The sequence below is a fragment of the Muntiacus reevesi genome, chromosome 1 (assembly GCF_963930625.1).
Source record: "Muntiacus reevesi chromosome 1, mMunRee1.1, whole genome shotgun sequence".
NCBI lineage: Eukaryota > Metazoa > Chordata > Mammalia > Artiodactyla > Cervidae > Muntiacus > Muntiacus reevesi.
In genome coordinates, this window is record NC_089249.1 from 173,826,343 (window position 1) to 173,851,041 (window position 24,699).

A 24,699-nucleotide genomic window follows, 5' to 3' on the forward strand; every position below is an offset into this window, starting at 1 on the left:
AAAAAAAAGCCACTGTTGAGTTCAAACATAATGTTATATGTGATGACGCCCAAGGGAAAATTGAGATCTTTTTAAAAAGAAGGTACAATTTATCATCTTCATAGGGTAATCATTTATTTTCCAAAGGGTTCAAAACTGAAAGGATATTTAATACAGATTTTTCAGCCAGCATTTAAATAATATTTAAATCCTCTAGGTCATAAATATGCAATGACAGATAGATTGGATTTTTTGTTTCTTCCGGCATTCAGAGACTTTCCTTAAATATGTAGGGTTTTTTGTGCTGCAGTTTGTGTCTTGGCCTATTTTTTTGGGGGGGGGGAAGACTTTACTGAGCTCTTATATTTGGTGTTTGGTGTCTACTTGCTGCTAGACACTCATAAAGAAGTTAAAGCTCAGAGGGACACCGCCACGGAAGGGAGACATCCCCCAGAATCAGATCACAGCACTTTGAAGGTGGTGGTAGGGGTGCAGTGTTGTGTGGGAACTGGGAAGAGGGGCAGGGAGGATGTCATGGAAAGGGTCATCTGGTCCTGGGCTCCCAGCCCCTCTCTAATAGCTATCAGAACTTTGCCCCCTAAATTTATAATCTTCTTTCAGTTCAGTTCAGTCACTTTGTCTTGTCTGACTCTGCGCCTCCATGGACTGCAGCACGCCAGTCCTCCCTGTCCATCGCCAGCTCCCGGAGTTTACTCAAACTCATGTCCATTGAGTCAGTGATGCCATCCAAATAATCTTCTTTGGGGATCAGTAATGTATGTTTCTGGTATTGCAGTTCTGTGTTGAGAGTCCTCAGTTTCAACTTACTGGATGATTGATTTTTTTTCTTTAGTCAAGGCATAGTTGATGTCCAGTGTTACATTCGATTTAGGTATACAGTGTAGTGACTCACAATTTTTGAAAGTTATATTCCATATATAGTTACTACAAACTATTGGCTGCGTCCCCTGTGCTGTACAGAGCGTCCTTGTCATTTATTCTATGCAGAATAATTGCACCTCTTACTCCCCACCCCTGTCTTGCAACCTCCCCTCTCCCTGCTGGTAACCACTAGTTTGTTCTCTGTATCCGTGAGTCGGTTTCTTTTTTTATTCGATTCACTAGTTAGTTTCTGAGACTGCACATATAAGTGACACCAGTGTTTGTTTTTCTCTGACTTGTTTCACTGAATACCCTCCAGGTCCCTCCGTGTTGTGGCAGGTGGCACCTTTTCATTCTTATCTGGCTGAGTGGCATTCTATTGTTTGTGTCTATAGATGTCTAGCTAGCTAGCGTGGTAGATAAGTAGATATCTCGCATCTTCTTTACCCATTCAGCGGTTGATGGACACTCGGGTTGCTCCTGTATCTTGACAACTGCAAATAATGCTGCTGTGAACATTGGGATGCATGTATCTTTTCAAATTAGTGTGCTTTTTTTTTCTCAAATAAATACTCAGGAATAGAATTGCTGGCTCATATGGTAGTTCTATTTTTAGTTTTTGAGACACCTCCATACTGTTCCCTATAGTGGCTGCACCAATTTACATTCCCACCAACAGTGAATGAGGTTCCCTTTTCTCCACATCCCCGCCAACTCTTGGTATTTGTGAATGATTACTGCTAAAAAAAAAAACCCAAAGACTTGATTGCCCTTTGTGGCCACGTTTAACGGGTTTTGAGGACTAGGCGAGGAGCAGGCCGGTGACCCCCACGCCCACCTGGATTGCCTCTCCGCTCAGCATGACCATCGCCCGTGTTCTGTGTGAGTGTGTGTGTCTGTGTCTGCTGTGTTTATTGACACCACCTCATCACTGGGATGTAAATTCTCCGGGACAGGAGCTGTGTGTAGTTTGGCTGGCACCTCTAGAAGACAGCCTGCCCGGGGCAGGCGGGTCTGTCTGTCCACCCACCTGGCAGGTGGTCAGCGCCACCCTGAGCACAGGTCCAGGCGCCGTGTGGCACTGTGTCCTCCCGGATTGCTGAGGGGTGTGAGAGGGGGAGTCGAGTTAGGCTGGACCGAGCTGCTGACCTGCACTCCCGAGGGCGGAGCTGCTGTCGCCCGAGACAGAGAAGGGGCTGGTTGGGGTGTGGCCGACCAGGGCCAGGTGCTCAGGGTGCCGTCTTGCCCAGTGTGGTGGAGATGCTGAGACGCAAGGGAGATGAGGTGCCCAGCCACATAGCCAGGTGGGATTTTGAGCTGCTTTTCTGATCCCACAGCCGGGCTAGTTTCTTCTCGTGGAACTCCTGCTGTGGTTCTCTCCCTGCCCCATCTGCCTTCCTCTTCGGCCACTTGATGTCAGCCGTTCTGAGGACCGTGAACTTCATCAGAAGGCATGCAGAATAAGAGCTGAAATGGGAGTCAGCCGGCAAGTGCTACCCCTCACACACTGCCATGGACGGGGGGGAGCACAGAGCTCATTTTCTTGGACCTTTCCCTTGTAGACTGCCCTCATGCAATAATTATGAATATTTACAAATATATGAAAAGTATTGATTTATGGTAAAAAAAAAAAAAATATTGCAGTTCGTCTAAGCAGTAGGGAAATAGTTAAGCATGCTCAAGCACACTCTACTGTTTATTTACCTTTTTGACACTGAGACCCTGGAGCAATGGAAGGATCTGTCACAACCAAATTGCCTCCTGGTTTAGTCTGGGCTTCTGTGTATCAGGTTTTCTTAAAGCTGGGAGCACCATTGCTCTACTTTTTCAAACCACATGATGTCAGTAGATGAAGAGCGGGGATGTGCCGTGAAGGAACAACCTTGTCCTCCTGTATTTCTGTGTCTTGCTCAGAATGAACCAACTGAGCACATTCAGGACCCTGGACAGAGCCCTCTGGGGACCTGCGGAACTGCAGCCCGCCTTCCTACCTCCGTTAGGACCGTTTCTTGTGCAGGAGTTGGGAATTTGATTCCAAGTGACTTTTCATAGAAACAGCTAAGTTTCAAAAGACGGGAAATTTATGTTATCAAAGTAGGATCGTGCATTTAATTAACTTCTCTATTTAACTGAGTTTTCTTGTCTCAGCCTTTCCCCAGCCTGCTCAGCCAGTGGAGCCTCCCACGTGCAAGAGAATCTCTTTGTCATTTAGCGACCATCAGCGCCCAACTTGAGAAATGGGTTGTGGCTGATTATGTAAAAAGAGATGAGGCTGCCAAGAGGTGGGAGTCTCTTGAAATGATTTCATTTCCACCTAACAGTACTGCTCAGAGCACCTTTTTGCATTTTTCGGGAGCACACCAGATTAATTTAAACTTGTGCAGCTTGATTTCGGCTAAAAATCAACTAGAGAACAATTTAATTTTTGACCCTTAAATATAAAATCCTGGCTCGCATTACCCAGATCGGGCGATGGTATCAGGACATGCTGAGCACCCAGCAAGAAGAAAAACTAAAGGGACCCGAGGAGATGCTTACAGAGCCTGCCGTAGTGGGCAGGCAGGGGCAGTGGCAAGGTGGTGAAGAGTGCAGGGCAGCGCGTGTCCCAGGAGGTTGGAGGGGAGGGGGTGTGGCTCAGAGAGGGAGTGACCTCGAGGGAGCTTGCGAAGAGCAAGGCTCCCCCCACCGGCATGTGCTGTCCTCCGTAGGACAAGGGGGACGTGGGGCGGCTCCCTCAAAAGCGTGAACATCACGGGGTCCACCCTCTGTCTGAGACGTCGAACCGGGTCCTGGTGGGTGGCTGGAGACCCAGGCAGCCACTTAAGTCCCCACACTCGATGGTGTGGCCTGAGTCTTGGGAACGGCTTAGCTTAGGTTCCTGAATGTCCCCAGTCCCCCTGGGACCACCTGCTTTGACCCCGGACCTGCAGACTTTCTAGCCTGTCCCATCACCTTCTTTTGTCTCCCTCGTTTCGTGGCTTTGAGCCCTGAATACAGTGTTGCTGTTTAGTTACTCAGTCGTGTCCGACTCTTCTGTGACCCCACAGACTGTAGCCCGCCGCACTCCTCTGTCCCTGGGATTTCCCAGGCAAGAATACTGGAGCAGGTCACCATTTCCTCCTCCAGGGGATCTTCCCGACCCAGGGATGGAACCCACGTCTCCTACACTGGCAGGCAGGTTCTTTACCACTAAACCACCACGGAAGTCCATTTAATACAATGACACCCACCCCACCCCCCCGCCGCCCGCCGCCGCCTTTTTTTCCCCTTTTGCTTGAAAATAGCTTTATTGAAATTAACACTCAGAGCACATATAATTCACCCATTTATCACTGACAGTTAAGTAGTTTTAGGGGCAACCATCGCACAGGCCAAGAACATCTTCATTGCCTCGGAACGAAACCCCATGCCCTAATTAGCGATCAGAATTTCTGGGGGATTTTGAAGGCTGTTCTGGAAGCATATGTCAGTAAGGAAGGGCTTCGGGTAAATGAAGACCCATCCCGACCGGTCCGGCTTCCTCGACCGAGACCTCGAGGCGGAAGGGAAGTCAGCCGGGTAGGACCCCGTCTCCCCGTCTTCTGCCTGCACCCCGGCCCCTCCTATTGTCTTCCTTTCCTCCCACTTCTGTGAGTCCGTCTGACGCTGTGTTGTCGCTCCCGTTTCCCCAGCAGCTGTCATCTTCCCGGGCCCCCCACCGTGTCCCCGCTGCCCCTTCTTCTGACACCGCGTACCCTCTGAGCGCGCGCCGCCAGCCGCAAAGGGAGCCGGACAATGTGCCGGGCTCTGAAACATCTTCAGAGATGGGGATTCAAGTAAACCTCCTCCTGTTGAAAGCTCCCGTCAAAAGGACTGTGAGAAGGGGCGAGGTTTTGAACTTCACTTCACACTCAACCTTTTAACAGAGGCCCGGGATGTTGTGATTTCCTTGGATGGCAGAGGTGGCCTGGTTCTTTATTTACCGGCCCACACGTCTCTCTGAGCTCCAGGGAGAGCAGAGCCCTTCGTGAAGGTCCAAATTGGCTTTATACCGTCGGCTTTTGTCTTGAAGGAAATGGGTTTTAATGGACCGACTCCTGCGATGACTTCATCTTGAGTGTTTGAAAGGTTTTATCTCTCCAGTGATCTCCCCCACCACCACCACCTGTCCCCTACAAATAGCTCTGTCTTTGATCATTTTTGAATTCTCCTAATACCAAAACACGAAGATTTTTTTTAGTTCTATGTGGTTCCTAATCCTGCCAAATGAGCAAGGTGGGGTCTATGTGAGAGTGAGTAAGAAGAGCTAATATGCATTCACGGTCCTTTCCCTTTTTTTTTTAATAGACATTCAGGCTTCTGTTTTATAATTTTATTTATTTATGATTTTTTGGCTGTGCTAGGCCTTCATTGCTGCCTGGGCTTCTCTCTAGTTGCAGCAAGGGGCTACTCCGTAATTGTGATGCTTGGGCTCACTGCAGCGGCTTCTCTGGTGGAACACGGGCTCTAGAGTACTCAGGATTCAGTAGCTGTAGCAGATGGGCTCAGTCGTTGTGGCTCCTGGGCTCTGGAGCCCTGGTATTGTGACTTCCCTTCACCTCAACGCATGGAGTCTTTCTGGACCAGGGATTGAACCCGTGTCACCTTGCACCGGCAGGCAGATTCTTTACTGCTGAACCACCAGGGAAGCCCTCCAGGCTTCTTGTGAGCATGCCTTTTAAAGCATTCCCCGTTGTTCCATCGCTCGGTCGTGTCCGGCTCTTTGCAACCCCATGGACTGTAGCCCGCCAGGCTTCTCCATCTGCTGGATTTCTCCAGGCAAGAATAAATACTGGAGCGGGTAGCCGTTTCCTACTCTGGGGAATCTTCCCCCATCTAGGGATGGAACCCGCGTCTCCTACATTAGCAGGTGGCCTCTTTACCGCTGAGCCACCGGGGAAGCCCTCTTTCTTCAACATGTAGGAAATTAACAGTCAGCCTGCCCTTGGGACCATCAGCAGCCCCTCCAGACAGCGTGCATGTGGGGAGGTCGGGGGAGTCCTGCAGGGAATTCTTGGTGTCCCCTCTGCAGGTCAAGCTCAGTAAGGAGGAGTGGTAGGAGGCGTCCCTCCAGAGCCCCAGGCTCCCTGAAATAGACTCTGGGGGGTGAGGAGCACATGTCCTCTGGAGGAGCACTGGCCGTAGTGATACCGGTTTTGTTGCGGTGCTAATAGTCATGGGGATGCTCAGCTCCCACGTAAGACGGTGTGGATGGACTCCCCTGGGCCCCGCCCCGCCTGGCACACACACTGGGAGACCCTTGGGAGAGGCAGGGCCTTGGGAGTCGGGTGCACGGAGCCCGGCCTATTTGAATAGCGGCCGGGGATGTCAAAAACCCATTCTCACACCTGGCATCGACGGCCATCACCGAGACACGCTTCCTGCAACAGTTCATCGAAAATGGCCCAGCTAATGATCGGCTGGGCAGATAATCGGAGGAGAGTTAATTGTAAGGTTCGATATGGCATCTTGTCAGCAGAGATAAGTTGTCACGTTTTCCACTTGAGCTGAAACTAAATGATTGTAAAATAAGTTATGAGTGTCCTTGGGCCTGTCTGCCGGAATGATGGCTAAGAATACATTCCTGGCCCATCAGTCTCGAGCGGGCTGCTTGATATTTATGCGGACGGAATGTTATTTTATTCCCCCTGTAGTCATGCTTGTCAGCTCTCCGAGTGAAAAGTGAAACTGCTTCTTTGACTCATACTTCACGTCCCGAAGCTCGAGAGCCTGCAGATTGTTATCATTATTGCTCGTATTATGTATTTTTTGGGGTGTGGGTTGAACATTGATGCCCGATTGGGAAGAACTAATGGCCGGCATTGAGCGCGCAGGATGGCGGAGGACTGGCCCATTCCGGCTCAGTTCTGAGTCTCGGGGACTCCCGGTCCCTCCATCAAAGCCGGGTGAGAGGGGGCGTAATGAGGCACTCCCCTTTCTCATTTGCTGTGGCTTTCTTCTCTCCCTGTCTCCCCTCTTCTGCCCTCTGCATTGCTCCCTCTCGCGTTTAAGGCCGTCGACGGGGCCGTCTGTCCAGTGTCCACTAATTGATACAAAACAAGATGCGTTATTTGTCCTCAGGAGGAGCGGATGGTGTTCTGCAGGTGCTTTTTCGGGCTGTCAGGGGCTATTCAGGCTGAGGGCTACCTTGTCAGGCAGGAGGCGTCATCGGAGATGGAAAGGCATAGTACGGAAGCCCAATGTGTTTTGATTGGTCGTATTTTAAACCAGGGGACTGTTTAAACACCTCCTGTTGAAAGGGAGTTCTCATGATCTAGGAGCCAGGCATTCAGATACCAGCACCCAGACGCGGAACTCAGGTCACTAGAAACCAGAGCATCCTTGATGTGACACCCAGCCTGGAGAACAGCCAGGGCTGCCAGGGACCCTCTCTGCCCCAGGCCTCCTTGCCCACGACCCAGCCTGCCCCTGCTTCGCCTCCGTCGTGACTCACCACCCCAACCCCGTCCTCGGGGCGACAGATGCCGGCCGCTTGCATCGTGGGTGCTCCTGCTGCTGCAGTCAGGCCCCTGGCCCCAACACGCAGCCTTCTGTTCCTGGCAGGACCCCTCATTCCTGGGCGGCTGCCTGTCTGTGCCCAGCTGTCCACCCCTGAGCTGTGCCTGCCCCATGGACCCCACCCTGGGGCACCTGGTTTTCCCAGGGACTTCTATGCCTGACTCCCGCTTCGCCCACCCCCTGTGGACACCCGACCACATCGTGGTTATCTGTCCTTCCTCCAGCAAGAGACTTGGGTCACGTATGCAGGGCTTGGGCCGGCATCGGAGCACTGACCCGGGCGGAGAGAAGAGGTGGGGCTCCAGCTTCGCCTGCCGTCTCTAGACTTCGGCGATGGTGCTCTTGGGCAGACCTTGGTCCTGTGAGCAGCAGGCCAGACCGTGGACGGGAAATGCTTCTTGGTTTCCAAGCAACGGGTGCACATCACCTCCTTTATTCATGCCCCTCCTTGTCTAAGACGAGATTCCTGGGGCTCACAAACAGCTGGTCCTGCTTTCTGGTTTCGTCCCTGGGATCGCTGTTTCTTTTACTAGATGAGAGCTCTGAGTTACTCTGCAAGCTCACCTCCTGCCTCCCTCACTGCCTTCGGGGCCCAGATCAGGACCCGTGTTTTTTTGTTCTGCCTGCCACCCTCCCCACGCCAGCTCACTCCTGGCCCTTTCCCGGGCTCCGTGGTTCCTTTGTCTCTGTCACACACACTCTGGGTCCTGGTGGTTCTTCCTAGAACCACATTCATGTTTCTCAAGGGAGGCCACAGAGCCAGCTTGCCTCGGTGACTGTGGACGTGTGGATGGTTACCCACCTTACTTCTCTCTGTGTGTAGGTGGCACTTCTGTTTACATAGGATTAAATGTGAGTGAAGTCTCTCAATCGTATCCAGCTCTTTCCGACCCTATGGACTATAGCCCACCAGGCTCCTCCATCCATGGAATTTTCTAGGCAAGAGTACTGGAGTGGGTTGCCATTTCCCTGTCCAGGGGATCTTGGTGTTTCTGCCATAGATCCGATTCCCCCTCTTCAAACTTCGATTGCCCAGGAGATCTAGTCTTTCCTGGAGGTATCAAGCAAGAGACCAAACAGACATCCTCTCAGTCATTAGACGTCAACTCCATGGGGACAGGGGTTTTCACCCTCTAGTCCAGTCATGTACGGATGTGAGAGTTGGACCGTAAAGAAGGCTGAGCGCCAAAGAATTGATGCTTTCGAACTGTGGTACCAAGGGACAGAGGGAAATAGCAAAACACCAGTCCTGCTGCAGCAGAGGGCAGCTATCTTGGCCTGCACCCCCCCCCCCCATCAGCCTCCATGATTAGAGGATGGGGATGGTCACTGGGACCAGTTTCCCCATGGCCTGTCACCCAGCCTGGCACAGGGTGGGTTCTTAACACTTGAGAGTCAGAGAGGATATGGCCAGAGCATGAAGATTTTTGAAACCTGGGCAGAAAGTAAATAACAAACATGTTCATCGTAAGGCTTGAGCACTGACTAACATGTAAAAGCGTTTGCTTTAGGATCAGCCAGTGATCCTGGGGTCCCTGGACGCCTCAGCAGTATCAGGCAGCTTCTGAACTCTCTGAAATTGTCCACAAGTATTAACTAGACCGGGGGCTTCCCAGGTGACTCAATGGTAAAGAATCCACCTGCCAATGCAGGAGATGAGGGCTCGGTCCCTGGGTCAGGAAGATCCACTGGAGGAGAAAATAGCCACCCACTCCAGTGTTCTTGCCTGGGAAATCCCATGGACAGAGGAGCCTGGCGGGCTACAGTCCATGGGGTCACAAAGAGTCAGACATGACTTGGTGACTAAACAACAACATCAACTAGACTAACCTTTTTTTCCCCTTGATGTCTACATACAGTCTTTTGTACAATGGGGTATATTATATACAGTGGGATCTCGTATTTTAAAAATTAAAAAAATATGTGTATAAGAAATGCTATTTTTAAAAGATTTGTGTTGCAGAAGACCAGGACCATTTAAAAGGTGAAAAGCTAGCAAGAGAGTGAACCCTCCTGCAGTTAGCCATGCTCCATGGACCTGGAGGGGGAGGAGGGTCTATAGGGGGGGAGCCAGACCCAGGGTGGGCATGCCTTTGGTGGAGAGCAGGCGGCAAGTTGGAGAGAGTGAAAAAGAAATGACCACATGGATAAAGGTTCAACCTAGAGTCCCAGTCTCCTGGAGGCAGGTTCTCCTGCAGGAAGAAGCTGTGGGCTGACTCTTCCACCCCTCCCAGGACAGGCTCCCAGAGGCCTTGGCTCATCAGGGGATGGGAAGAAGGTTGACCCTCCTGACCATGCGGGGATGGGAAGAAGGCTGACCCTCCTGACCATGCAGGGATGGGAAAGGCACTGCTGGTCTTAGGACGCCAGCAAGTTGCTTCCTAGGGCATTCCTGGAGCTGGGTGTAGAGCTTAAAAGAAACTAAGCTTTTTTTTTTTTTTTTTTTAATATTTTTTAATACATGCTAAAATGTTCCAGAGGCTCAGAAAATAGAAGCATTTTCAATTCAGATTTCCAGTATCTTTTTATAAAAGTGTTGTTTGCTTATTTATTTCCGGCTGTGCTGGGTCTTCGGCTGCGGAGGCTTTTCTCTGGTTGTGGCAAGCGGGGGCTCGGCTCCAGTCGCCACGCTTAGGTTTCCCACTGAAGCAGCTTCTCTTGTGAAGCACATGCTGTCCGCAGGCGGGCTTCAGTAGCTGTGGCTCCCGGGACCTAGAGCACAGGCTCATCGATCATGGCTCACGGGCTTCGTTGTCCCTGCGGCAGGTGGGATCGTCCCAGATCAGGAATCGAGCCCATCTCTCCTGCATTGGCAGAAGGATTCTTTACCACTGAGGCCCCAGGGAAGCCCTCAAGTATCTTTATATTCAAAATCAGGTCACCCTTCTGTTCAAAACCCTGCAGCGGCTCCCCAGAGTGAGAGCCGGTCCTAGACAGTGTCCGCGCCCCTCTTGCTCTCTGATGACACCCTCTCTGAGTCTCCCGTCCTCCCCTCTGTGGTTCTGGGACACTGCCAGCATGCGCACCTGGCCTTAGGGTCAGGTTCTGGTGACTTCCTCCTCCCCGAGGTATGCACGTGAGTTCTCATGTCTTCACCATCTTTAAGCATTGGCCCACGTGTTGCCTTCTCATCAAGACCCACTCTGTGCCCCCCACCCCTCCACCACCTCTGTAATGTCCACCCTCCATGGGCTCCTTTCCCCTCTCACCGCCTTGTGACGAAGTCTGGGCTGTGACCCCTCAGCTGTCTAAATGCCACTCAGACAGGGACCTTTGTTAATCTCAGCAGTGGATCCCGGACATCTAGAAAAGTGACTGGCTCACAGTAAGTGCTCAAAAGAACGTTTGTTGAATGAATGAATGTTTATTCATTTGTTGCACAGAAGGTTCTGTCTTTTGAGTTAACAAAGACGCTGTGTCATGAAATGATGAATTCTTAGGAGCTTGGAGGTATCTGGGTGGTGTTCCCTCATCCCTTTCTCAGTGAACTTGTTCATTCTGCTGAATTGCATGTTCATTTCATGTCTTTCAAGGGTGCTGTGTTCTTCTCTCTGATAAAGTAAAGTTAGACATCATAAGTTGAGAGTTTCACTTCCAGTGAATGATCACATTTGTGCACTGATTTTAACATTTTGGTGAGAGGGTTCAGCGAATCAAAAATTGCCGGGTCTACTGTGGACTTCAAAGCACTGTTGCTAGACATTGGTGAGACAGGGAGGTGGCCTCTGGCATCTCACTAGTAATCAACTGATGTTTGGTCCTACAGAATGTTGAGGGAAGGAGACAGACAATCAGAAATACCTGTATCTTGTGTGTGAGCACACACACGCGTCAACCCCATTTAAGATGACACTCTCCTATGTACTCCTGAGTATTTCTTTTGTTCCTAATATATCAAATTATTTGTGGGAAGAGAAAAATAAACAAGTAAAAACCTCCCCCCCCCCACTTTCCTTTTCCAGAACTCCAAACATGCAAAATAGAGAACTTTATAAATCAGATAAAGACAAACATGGTATGATATCACTTATACATGGAATCTTAAAAAAAAAAGAGTTCAAACGAACTTAACTACAAAATAGAAGTGGAATCACAGATGTAGAAAACAAGCTTATGGTAACCGGGGGGAAAGGTGAAGGGATTGGGGTTGACATATACAGATGACTATGTATAAAATTAATAACTTAGAGGAACCTACTATGTCGCACAGGAAACCCTACTCAATGGTCTGTAATGACCTATATGGGAAAAGAATCTTTAAAAAAGAGTGGGTATGTGTATATGTATCACTGACGCACTTTGGGGTATAGCTGGAACTAAAGCAACATTTCAAATCAACTCTACTCCAATAAAAAAAATTTTTAAGTAATAAAGTTGGAGAAGCACTGGTCTTAAGAAAAAAAAAAAAAAACAGGAGGACTTGAAATCCTCCTGAGCAAAAAGAAGCTGCCGAAAGGCGCTCCTGCTCTGGAAGGCAGGGGGCGTGTTCGGGCATGGGGAGCCCTGGCCTTTTACACAAGGTTTGCCCTGAGCCCGCGGTCGGAGACTGTTTCCGGGGCTTGGTAACTGGAGGAACGTTGCTGTGGCCCTTGGCAGAGTCTGGTTTCTGCGTGCTGACCTCTGCGCTCTTTTCCTTTTCCGGTCCGGCGGCAGACACGGGGCTGGGTGACCCCCTGTGCTCAAGCCCCAGCATTTCCAGCACCGCCAGCCCCAAGCTCGACCCGCCCCCCTCCCCTCACGCCAACAGAAAGAAGCATCGGAGGAAGAAAAGCACAAGCAACTTCAAAGCCGACGGCCTCTCCGGCACCGCTGACGGTAAGGCCCCCCCTCCAGCCCACCTTCCAAGGACTTTCAGGGGCAGAGTTCGCGGTTCTGAAAAGTAATTCTCACTCCTCTCATTTGTAGCATCGTTTACCCTGAACCACAAACGCTCGGGGATGCAGGTCACTGCGTGTGCCTTCTGTTTACAAGGTGGTACCCGGGGCCTCTCTCTACCCACTGATCCTCCAGACTGCCCAACCACATCGGCTGTCTCACCTCCTGACAGGTGTCCCTGGGTCCGTGGTAACACTGGTGTCCCAGCCCCCCATACATCTGGGCAGGTTGTTTGGTCTTGCCTGACCTCGGCAAGCTGGGTTCGGGTGTCCGCTCCAGCCGAGCCATGCCACGGTGTCGTCCTCCAAAAAAAGACCAGCCTCCTGAGGTAGCAATCTTCTCTGATACCGGCTCGACTTAATTTCAAGTTAAGACACCCACTCCGATCCTGGCTTTCACCTTCGTCTTATGATAGCCGCCCCCTCTATTAATGCCCATCACTCTTGTTGTTTTGCGAGCTGCATTAGTGTTTCCGTGGGCACCGTCTGTCTTGATTCTCCTCTGACTTGTTGAGGTCAGGTTTGATGCTCAGGGCTGGGCCCACGTGATCTCTCAGAAGTGGCTTCTTCTGATGGACTTATACTTTTTATTCCTTGGTGTGCCAGTGGAGGTGGACATGCACACAGGTACGCAGGCATGGTGGGAGGTGAAATTAATGCGTTGTAATAAACAAGTTAAAGAAGTACTTCAAAGGAAGGTTCAAATGTCAAAACATTGTTGTGTAACATGAATAATGATTGGTGAGACCAGTGAGAGTAGAACAACCTGGTTTCAACAAGGATTCCATGTATGCCGGAAACAACCTTTATAGCCTACGTGCTCTTCTTTCTCTATTTCTGCTGCACTTTTTCTGAAATACTCTTTTGACTGTTCAGACTGCAAGTCTGAGTGTGAAAGAAAGTGCCTGTTCCTTCCTAATATCTGAAGATAAGCTTAAATGAGATAAACCCACGATGCATTTGTTAGCAAGGCAGGAGCAGAGTTTACGGTACACGTGCTATGTCGTTTACCGTAATTCTGTGAGTTCGTGGCATTTTCATTTATAATGAGGAGACCAAGGTTCAGAGTGTCAGGGAGCTTGTTGGGGCTCTCTCGTGGTGGCAGGAAAGAGACTAGAAGCCCTTTTTCAGTGCCTGTCTTACCATTTTGCCTCCCATAGCTTCCTGCTAACAAGTTTAGCCCATAAAAACCGATTTTCTCCTGTTATGATAAATGAGGATGATACTGTTATATCAGCAGTGGTGAAAAATAATGATTGTGGATCAAAGCACCCACTCAGACACCGCTGGCCTTCCCATTGGAAAATAAATCGCCTACAGATGCTGAGCATTGATGCAACGCCTTCCAAAAACTTCAGCAAAAAGCCCCCAGCCATGGATGGGTGGCCACACACCCCCTCTTACAAGAGGACTGGGGTAAAGTCAGGAAGATGCGTGGCCACTGGCCAGGTGGGGAGCAGGTGCCCCACGGGCCCAGGGGAAGAGTAAGGTTTGCCTCAGGGAAAGGTCTCAGACCCATTTCACAGATAAACATCGTACTGTGTTTGTCGTGTGTTTCCAACTATTGACTTTTTTTTAAAAGGTACCACTTGGTAGAAACTGATTATCAAGTCCACCTATCACTTCATTACACACATTTCATCCTTTCTATTCATTCCACCCACCTCCTGGCATAGTGAAAACTGTGTGAATAAGATCCAGCCTGAAAGTAAATTAGTAGTGGTTGCGCGTTTAATTGGGCTGCCGGTTCAAATCAGCATCCTCGTCATCCAGTGGGTTCGCAGAAAGTTCGAGAAGTGACAGTAGGCTTGTCGGATGCCTGAAATGTTTCCATCTTCCACTTCCTGCGTTATTGCAGTGGTACCATGGCCTCTGAGCGATAGCCTGTGACGAGGCTGAGTCAGATCCTCAGCCCCAAGCCAGCCACGGACCCTTTCATTAGGGGCCTTCCTGCCGAGGTGGTGATGCAAACAGAAAGACAGATTCAGAAGCACCCAAATTAGAAATCACAACAGCATCTCGGGCATGTTTGATGGGTGTCGGTTGATGTGTGTTCAGAAGTTCAGTGCTAATGACTAGAAAGGACACTGTGCCTCACTTTGTAGTTAAGAGGACCATCCCTATGATGCCATATCTGTGACATCTTTCCACTAGAAAATAAGACAAGTTCTCTGTAAAAAGAAAATGGATCATTTTTCCCTAGGAAATGTTACCTTCCCAACTACAAATGAGTCATTTTGGGGAGACAGGCTATATCCAAGGCATATTATTCTTTATCTTTTTCCCCCACATTTTAACATCTTTGAAGTCAGAACACATCGTTCAATTGAGATAATTTTAGATTCACAATGATGCACAATTTTTTAAATTTTCTTAATAACTATTCATCAAAGTGTATTGTGAGAACCATCAAAGCTAAGCCTTCTTAAAGTGAAACCTAGTTGTATATTTTTAGAGGATTGTTAAATTTTAATTATTAAAAATATTTCCATTTCTGTTTCCTGCAAAGCACTGTGACTTGTTATTGCCAGTGTATTCTCTGGCTTGACTTCATGCTGAAAAGTTGCAATTGTAAATATAACAAGTTCTCTAGACGATGTCCGTACAGTGGGTGAATCGTGTAGTTTTTGAGACACCCCGTTGGATCAGATGACTATACTCAAATCTCTATAGAGTATGAGAAAAATGCAATTCCACTGAGAGTCAGCTATTTCACTCCGGGTTCCGGGGAAAATATGGCAGCTGGGTCATTGGTGGGAATTTTCCACAGGGACTGTCAGTGGAGGCATGGGCAGGGTGGTGTGGGGCCCCGGGGGGTAACAGGGAAAGGAGGGACTGGTTATAAGACCCAGAGGGAGGCATCTGGGGAAGCCCTCCATCCGGGGATGTGTCCTTCAACAGAAGGACATGTGCCATCTGGTGACCCGGAGGGTGAGGAGCCCCGGAGAAGTCCCTGGCCTCCCTGTCCCCGTTGCCTCTGGTCCCCTGCCGCCACCTCCTCGGCCAAACCCGATAAGACACCAGAGACATCAGAGCTACTGACGCCACCACCCAGGCCTGCCTCCAAGGGCGGTGGAGGGCCGGCGGGCAGCTGCTAGCAGAAGCTGTGAGTTGCTCGTGCCTTTCCCAGTGCCTCTTGCACACCCCTGGGCACATCTGGACCCTGATCTAACATCAGTGCCGTAGACCAGAAGTCTCTGTGCCCCGTGGCCCCCCAAGGGCCTGGGCTGAGCCCTGCTGAGGGAGGGGTCAGAGATCCACGTGTGCACGTCTGAACTGTCCCTCTGAAGCCTATAATGGAGCCCCACTCTCTGCCCAGGCTCTCAGCTGAGCACCAAGTTTCTGTCGCTGGGTATTTCTTACCTTTGTGGTGTCTTTGTTCAGAAGGTAAAGACTAAAAGTGTGCCCTCATCAAATATCTATGTTGCCTGAAAATCCGGAAACTCTCTGTCCACGTGGGGGCCCTTGGTGCCATAAGGATCTTGCTTCCCTGACTTCCTTGCTGCCCTGGCCCTCATCAGACTCAATTACAGAGGTTCTTTTCTGCAGAAGAATAGGTCTACACAGGATAGTTGAATTAACTAGAACGGTTGTCATCTTCCTATATTTACAATTTAAAATGAATGGATTGAGTCGAGAAAATTATGGGAGTAGCAACTGTGACCCAAGAGTTCCCTCATGAATATTTTGAGTTCCGACACGGTCCCTGGGTTCATATATAACCCAGCCCTCACACGTGCTCAGTCGCTCAGTGGTGTCCGACTCTTTGTGACCCCACGGGCTGCAGCCTGCCAGGCGCTGTGGAATTCTCCTGTCAAGAATACTGGCATGGGTTGCCATGCCTTCCTCCAGAGGACCTTGCCAACCCAGAGATTGAACCCAGATCGCTGGCATCTGCAGGTGGATTCTTTCCCACTGCACCACCTGGGAAGCCCATAGAAGGAGTCAATATCATAGAGTATTCCAGCCCCCTCCGGGGTTGGGGGTTCTGAGTGTGGAAGAACTGCGAGGCATAAGCTAGTGTGGGTGACATTCAATTCAGTTCAGTCGCTCAGTCATGTCCAACTTTTTGCGACCCCATGAACCGCTGCTCTCTAGGCCTCCCTGTCCATCACCAACTCCCGGAGTCCACCCAAACCCATGTCCATCGAGTCAGTTATGCCATCCAACCATCTCATCCTCTGTTGTCCCCTTCTCCTCCTGCCCCCAATCCCTCCCAGCATCAGGGTGTTTTCAGATGAGTCAGCTCCTCATAGCAGGTGGCCAAAGTATCTGAGTTCCAGCTTCAACATCACTCCTTCCAATGAACACCCAGGACTGATCTCCTTTAGGATGGACTGGTTGGATCTCCTTGCAGTCCAAGGGATTCTCAGGAGTCTTCTCCAACACCACAGTTCAAAAGCATCAATTCTTCTGTGCTCAGCTTTCTTTATAGTCCAACTCTCGTCTAAGCCAGAAGTGCCTTGGAAAGGTGGGTGTGTGTCTAGGTGTCCCAGCACTGAGAGCTGAGCTGTGTCCTTGGGCAGGCGAGGGGCTGACTGCCATGGTGCTAACCATGCGAGGACCTTGTGCGTGTCTGCAGCGCCCTCCGCATCACTGGGCATCAGGCCCCCCACCCACCTACCCGGAGTCTTCTGCAGGTGTAGGTCTGTTCTTTCCATATATGCACTCTCTAAAAATACGTGAGCGTTGTCCAGTTCATTGGCCCCATTTGTAATGATAAAAAATACCTTTGTGATGTTTTTACCTGGGAAAACTAGACCATTCATGAAGAATGTCAGCAATGGGGCACTTCACTGTTGAGTATAACTTGGAGGGTAAGCTTCTTAGAAACCAGCATCCTCCAGGCTTCCCATGAAAAATGTGAAGGCAGCATTTAGCTTTAAAAAAAAAAAAACTTCTATATCGTGAATACTACTTGTATTCTTATTTAATAGGCCATTGGGAACAATGGGATTAAGGTATCAGTGATAGTCTTGATTTTAAAGTGAATTTGGTTTGCTCAGAATTCTTAGTTATATTTAAGAAAATGGGTCGGTTCAGATCTGGGGGCTAAACTCTACAGTGATTACAGACCAACCAAAGTGAATTCATAGTTAGGGGGTTTGGGATGGACTTGTACACACTGCTTTATTTAAGACAAATAACTACCAGGGATCTACTCTTAGTGTAGGGAGCTCTGCTCCACGTTATGTGGCAGCCTGGATGGGAGAGGAGCCTGGGTGAGAATGGATACGTGTGTGTGTCTGACGTATGGCTGAGCTGCTCTGCTGTCCCTCTGAAACTATCACAGCGCTGTGAATTGGCTGTACCCCAATATAAAATTAAAAGTTTTTTTTAAAAAAGAAAAGTAAATTCAGATATGGAGAAGGAGGATGGTGACCCAGCATGAGGGGCATGAGGGCGTCCTAACTGTGTTCAAGCCTTGGAGAGACAGTCCCAGTGCGTCTTGAGTGGCCCTGACGGAGTTCATTGCGGCTAGCAGGTGGAACCTTCAAGCAAGCAGATTTTGGCTCAGATGTTTAAAGGAGTACTTTGTCAGAGCCGGGGCTGCCTGAGAGGCAAGGTTCCAGGTCCCCTACGGCAAGTCCAGCACTGGTTGGGCCACTGTAGGGGATCCGAGGTTCTGGAAGGATGTGAGCCCCAGGGGCTGGGGGCTCATGGCCAGAGTTAAGTTGAAGGGCGTGTGCCTGGACATCCCCTGGGCAGTGGGGATTTTGCAGATCATTAATGACTTGCCATCTTTTGCCGTTGCCTTTGAATTGCCATCCTGCCATTCGTTCTGGGTATTCTTATCCAGGGTCCAGGAGAGAGGTTATCATGGCTGCAACTGTGCCCATCGTCTCTGCAGTCCCGGTTCCGTGGTCCCGAATCGGGTAGTTCTCGTTAGTTTTATAACATTCATGCAAGTTTGCATCAAGTGCTAATTTCCCTGTTTCCCCAGTGACAAGGCGAAGTGGAGAGAGGTTAAGTGGCTTTCTTGTCCAGGGTCAGGATGCTGGTAGGTGACAGAACAGTCTCTTGATTCTCTGCCTCAAGCTCTTTCCACCAGGCAAAAAGCAAGTCTTTGAGGTGTGTGGAGCGGCTTTTAAATCTAGGAGTGGGGCAGGCAGAGTGGCTTCCTTGATATTTCTCAGATTCCATGTAAAGACCCTGACTTTTATATGGATCATCAAATTCAGAGGTGGTAGAGCAAAGATGTTTCTTTAAAAATGCAGGACCAGTCTGGATTTACCCAATCTTATCATACAAGAGAGGATTCAGAAATCTTGTTGTTGTTGGGGGTTTTGTTTGTTTCTTGGCATTTTGTTATTGTTTTCTTTTTGTTTGATTTTCTTTTTAATTTATATTTTTGTCCCCTTGGGTTCTTGGTGCTTTGTTCTAAAGGTCTCAGAAGGGAATTTATTTTATCCTTCTCATCTCCATCCCTTGATTGATCATTCTGGGCCTTTTTAGACCCATTGTATGGTTGATCGTGGATAAATACTGAAATATTACTCTGTAGAGGAAACATCACAATGAATTGCCAATCACAGCTGCACCCTCTAAGCCATCCGAAGTGAGGCCTCCAGCATGGTTAACTCCAGTTTGCAGAGGTCAGATGAGACTTAGTCTTCCTCCGTTCTTTCAAAGGACAACCTGAAGTTGTGAATCATTATATTCTTTCATCAAATATCATACAACAAGCACAGAGGAAACACTGTGTGTTTGGCTCAGTGGGAAACAAGACAAATAAAACTCAGTTCCTCTCTCACCCCAAGGCCCTCAGTGTCTTAATGTGGGAATAAGACACACATCAGGGGCACTTCCCTCGTGGTCCAGTGGTTGAGAGTTCGCCTTCCAAAGCAGAGGACGCAGTTCAATCCCTGGTCAGGAAACCAGGAACCAGAGTCCCACATGCCAAGGAGGTACTAGGCCCAGTCACTGCAGCTGCTGAGCCCGTGTGCTCGATGTGCATCACAACAAAAGAAAGCAAATAAATACATTCTTCAAAAAGGTATGCCCCAGGGACTGTACCTGTGATTTCAGGCAGAATATGTAAGAAGGGCGTGGGTGGTCCAGAAGAAAGATAAACCAACAATGAGTTATAAAAATCAGGGAAAGCTAACATGGAGAACTTCATGTTAGATTCTGCAAATTTAATACACAGTCGTTATCTTCATTAATAAAATGCCACAAAAGGCATCACTCTTTCATTAAATGTCATTATTTATAGAAGCCTAAAACCCCAGTGGTAGTGACTGAATTAGTCACAAAACAGTTTCATTTTCACTTCAGTCAGCTCAGTTCAGTCGCTCAGTCGTGTCCAACTCTCTGTGACCCCATGGACTGCAGCACGCCAGGCCTTCTGGTCCATCAACAACTCCCGGAATTTACTCAAACTCATGTCCATTGAGTTGGTGATGCCATCCAACCATCTCATCCTCTGTCGTCCCCTTCTCCTCCTGCCCTCAAGAAAACAGATGTTGCTATAATTGATCAGTGTCTTTTCATCTTAGGAAGAAAGTTTTTTTAATTAGTTGATATTTTGGAAGACGCTTGGGGAGGAAATGAAGAATTCTGCAGGAGCATTGTACAACTTTTTTTCCCTACATACTCATTTTTACAGAGAAGCAGCAGCCCGCAGGTACGTGGGGCCTCAGGTTCCTCTGCAACCACTGGGTGATGCTGAGTGTCGGGCAGTTGGGAGCATCGCTGGTTAATCTGGGGATTTGGCAGGGCAGTGCGTTTCTCTTGTTATTTAAGCGTCTTTCACCTTGAGGCTCTCACCCTCCCTCTGTGGGCACAGTGAGCACGCTGGTTGCTCCATGTTACGTGCAGTGGAGGACACGTGACTGCTCGGAAGCATAATGATGACCCAGAAGCCGCCAGCACAGGGCCTTTCTCCTGGGATTTTGCGTTACTTGGAAGTGGTTAGTGGGGGAAATCAGAGAAGGCTGGGAAAGCCGTCAGGTGTTACCATCATGGGTCACTCCTGGCTCTCCTGCTTTGTAAACACTGCAGCAGTGCGTCTGCTTGTTAGAATCTCCGCAGCTGCCTTCCGTGAAAGGAGAGACAGTCAGAGGTCTCCATCATCCACTCCATCAAAATTCCATGATCAACCGTATTTCCTTCTAACAGTAAAGACTCCTTCACTGAACCTCCTTCTTAGTAAACTAGTAGGTTAGTGCCTCTGAATCGTTGAACTGAGTCGTTAATTAGAGCAAATGTGAAACCCCGAGAACTGTTAACATCTTCCTAGACGATTTCCCCACAATGCAGGACCTTTGATGAGGGGGCCAGGTTGGCTGGGTTCTTTGCCCTTGAGGCGGGCGTGTTAGGAGACACGGGATATCCTGATGGACTTGCCTACTCCCCACACACCAGATCATTTTTCCTGAGAGAGTTCTCAGGTGGTAACTCTGGCTTCCACAAGAATGAACTTGCTAAAATTGAGTAGATGTGGGTTTACTCTAGACATTGACATCCTAGGTGGGGCGCAGTTGACTCAAAAGCCATCCTGCAGGGTTCAGTCCTTCCAACACAAACACACACAAGCTGACGGCGCTCACAGATCCTTTGTGGAAGTCTGCGGGTCAGAAATAAACAAAGATGAGTTGATCACAGCAGGAGAAGCCAGATCAGACGATTCCCATCATGATGAGCCGACAACAAGAGAAGGACTTTTTGGTCCTTTTTTTTTTTTTTAAGTACACGCAAACGAAAGCGTTAGATTGAGTTCCATGAAAGTGCATTAATCACCTAGTGCAGGCCAAGAGCTATGCCTAGGACTGGATGGAAGAGTGACTGGGGTGGCCCCTGCCTTCAGAATGCCCACTCTCCAGTGGAGAAAGCAGATCTCTAAACAAACTGGGGCCATCAGAGCAGCCTGTGCAGGGAGCCCAAGGGACCCCAACCTAGCACCTTGGGTCCCGGAGGCACCAGCGTGAAATATCTGCTATTCCAAAAAAAGGGGGGAAAGTACAAAAAGTGAACACATGAGAAATTTTGGTATAAGATGGCTTGGGGGCATCCCAGGTGGCGCTAGTGGTAAAGAAACAGCCTGCCAATGCTGGAGATGTGAGAGATGTGGGTTTGATCCCTTGGTTGGGAAGATCCCCTAGAGGAGGGTATGGCAACCCACTTTGGTAATCTTGCCTGGAGAATCCCACGGAGAGAGGAGCCTGGTGGGGCTACAGCTTCCGTGGGGTCACAAAGGGTCAGACACGACTGAAGCAGCTGAGACATACACACCCAAGGTGGCTTGGAGCTCCAGCCACCGACACTCCTGGTGCAGTAGGACATACTCCACTTCCTGCCGTACAGACGAGTAGACTCGCCTTTGAAAAATGCAGACTGTTCTCAAGCTTGCTTTCTACATGTACATATCTGCTGCAGAGCCCTCCTTTTACTGACCCTAACACTCGGAGTCCTTCTTCTGCACAAGCCTCTCACAGCCTCCAGTGTCCAGCAGCAGAAGTCAGGATGGGCATTGTTCTTCAGGAACCCTGGACTTGAATTCTGCCTGGGTGGAGAGACCTCCCAAGTCAAACTGACTTTTAGGGGATTCTCAGATAATTTCTCATCTTCTTGACGTTCTCAAAAAAATGGTAGAGCTGTCAGAGTCTTTGGAGGGCACTTGGTTAGCCGTGAAATCGGGGGTGTGATGTGACCTGCTCAGACCAACGTCCAGGCAGGGTAGGCAGAGCACCGTCCACCCGGTGTGTTCTTTGCCATTTGGATGACTTGTGTCCTTTTTCTCCTTTTGCCTTGCTGCGTGTATTTTATCACAAAGGGTACAGGCATGCAAACGGAAGCTGTCATGCTCAGAAGAGAGACATGATGGCCTGTCTACATCTCTTGCGTCTCTGTCTCATGCAGCCCCCAGACCCACAGATGCTCTACATTAGACACAAGCGTCCGGGCAACTTGAGACAAAGGCGCCCAGGAGGTGTGTACTCAGATGTTCTAGCTGAGTATGCTGCGTCTGTGCCCCCGGCCCCAGCAATAATGAAACGGGGCCGTGTTTTATCTCATGTGTAGGGGAGACTTCGTTCCTCTTCCTGAAGATGCAAAACAAACCAACAAAAAGGATGGTGATGAAATGCAAAATGCAGTCTGTGTAAAAGCAACTCGGCAAATGGAAAATATCAAGTAAAAACCATACACTTTGGGTCTCAGTCTGGTTTAGCTGCCATAACAGAACCGCAGACCAGGTGGCTTAAACAGCAGAAAGTTACTCCTTTCCATTCTGGAGGCTGCATTGTTCAAGCTCAAGGTGCAGGCCCACTGGGTCCCTGGCCTGCAGGGTCAGCTTTCTCACTGGGGCCTTTGCTCAATGCACAGAAAGCGTTCTCTCCCCTTCTTGGAAAGGCAGTAACCGTATCCTAGGGGCCCCACCATCGTCTTCAGATGTCATCACGTTGGGGGTGATGAACTGCAGACGAATTTTGGGAGGACACAGACACTCAGTTCATAAAACCTGTGACCTTCTCTTCCTGTTTGTGGGATTCATGGATCCAGTCACTCTGCAAATCACCACCTGTTGTGTTCACTGCCTCCTCCCTCCCCAGGGTTTTGGGTCCCTTGTTGGAATAGGTCTGTAAGCCCCTAGGGAGGAAGCCATGGTTCAGTGACTTCAGCTCTTAAACAGGTGCTACTTCATTGCATCCTTCGTACAACCCACAGTGTCAGACGGGGAGGTGGCGTTATCTACTGTTTTCTCAAGTGAGGACTACAGCTGGGTGACGTTGAGTGATTTGCCAGAGGCGGGCAGATGAGTGTGAATTGGGGCACTGCCTCAGGCCTCTGGGGCTCAGAAGTCTGCATGATCTGCCGTGCCCCTGTGCTGTCCACCTGGCCAGGCCCTCCGCGGCTCGGGCGTGACGAGGAGCCTTCTGCAGGCGTGGCTCAGCCCTGAGGCTCCTGGAGAGGCTTCTCCCCATCGCAGCCGGGTGCCCACCACCCCCACCATGGCCCTTAAGAACCTGGAAGCAGCGATTCCTTTGCTAGTTTTGACCCCAGCCTCTTTTCTCAGGACCCCCGTTACAACACGACTCCTTTACAAACAACATGGCTCTTGTTGCGTGTGTCTGTGGCAGGGGGTATACATTCCAGGAAGGTTGAGGATCACTGCTTCAGCTACTTTGCAGACAATTAGAACATGCGGGATTAGAGAACGTCCAGGGGACATGACGTAACTTTTTTTGGACTTAAGGATGTTTGACTCAGAGGCAGTCAGCCCAGCTTTTAAGCTCATTATGAGGACGATGTCCTTTGTGGGCTTTTGGAGTTGGGGAGTGATCGTGTTTAAGGACAATCGGAGGAAAGAGGGGGCTTTTGATCTCACTCCCCGTCATTCATTGGAACCCTGCCTTGGGCTGATCTAAGTCTGATCAGATGTCCGTCTCATCTTGCTGGCGGGTCTGATCTCCACACACTCGCCCTCGAGCGGGTGTGGCTTGAGATGAACTCGGTGTGTTTATTTAGAAATCTTTGCTAATGCGCCCCTGCCTTTCAACTCCACCCCCTTTCTCATCTCAGACACACGACGGGGCCGCAGGTATTAAGCCCAGGATGTTAACCACCAATGAAAGAAGAAGGTATGGCAAAAACTTCAGTCGTCGCCCCTGAGATGCACACACAAGCTAACAAGCCTCCTTTTGTACTCAGGACATGGAGAAAATTGGCCATTTGTCTGTGGGGTAATGGGCTTTGCTGCCGCAAGAGCATCTCTCAAATGGTTAAATTCAATGACATTATCTCCGAGTTCATGAAAGCGACTGCCGCACACAGTTTAATTCTATTTAATTTTTTTTAAAGGAGGGGAAAAAAAAAAAGGCAGAGGGGAAATGTTTTAGTTTCTCTTCAGCTGATGTCTCCCTGCTTCTTCTTAAAAGTGCCTTTCTAGTTGCCGTGCGGTGATGTGATCATTATCTGCCACCTCGTCGCCTTGCCGCCTCTGCATGCAGTAAAATACAAAAAAAAGAGAGAGAGAGAGACAGACCGGGGGAGCTTGTGAAGTATGAGTTCCTATCCGAAGACTCATTGCCTGCGATCCGTACCGCTTGACAGTAATGATCTTATTACAGTACTCTGGACCTTGAAGAGATTTCGTGAGGAGAGCGAAAGGACAAGCCTCCATGTAATCAAGTGGTGCTGAATATTCCACGCGTTTCTGATCACCCGCTGATTGGCCGCCGTTCTAGCCCATCTTCTAGTCAATTATGCATGGCCCCTGTGCTCCTCGCCTAGTCAGAGACATTGATGGCTGTTGTCTGGGTTCTGGCAGGCAGCCAGGGGGTTTGAAGCACCGCGCATACTGTCCTCCCAGGATAAGTGCTTTTTTCGTTGGAATTGATTACCTTTCTTTGAGTTTTGCCTAATAGCAAAACTGCATTTGGAGAAGACTTCAGGTGAAAAACGGACACATTAGCCGTTGAGAGCA

General features: G+C 49.5%; 1 protein-coding gene across 7 annotated transcripts in view; it reads left to right on the plus strand.

The window, feature by feature from the left end:
- AGAP1 (ArfGAP with GTPase domain, ankyrin repeat and PH domain 1) overlaps nt 1-24,699 on the plus strand; it is a 567,532-nt gene that overhangs the window by 427,918 nt on the left and 114,915 nt on the right. For 4 of the 7 annotated variants that reach the window (XM_065917019.1, XM_065917018.1, XM_065917014.1 and 1 more), the window contains one exon: nt 12,052-12,213. The exons of the other annotated variants lie outside the window; for them this stretch is intronic. In XM_065917019.1, coding sequence (XP_065773091.1) covers nt 12,052-12,213 — 162 coding nt within the window. The remainder of the gene's footprint in view (nt 1-12,051; nt 12,214-24,699) is intronic. 7 annotated transcript variants of the gene reach the window in all.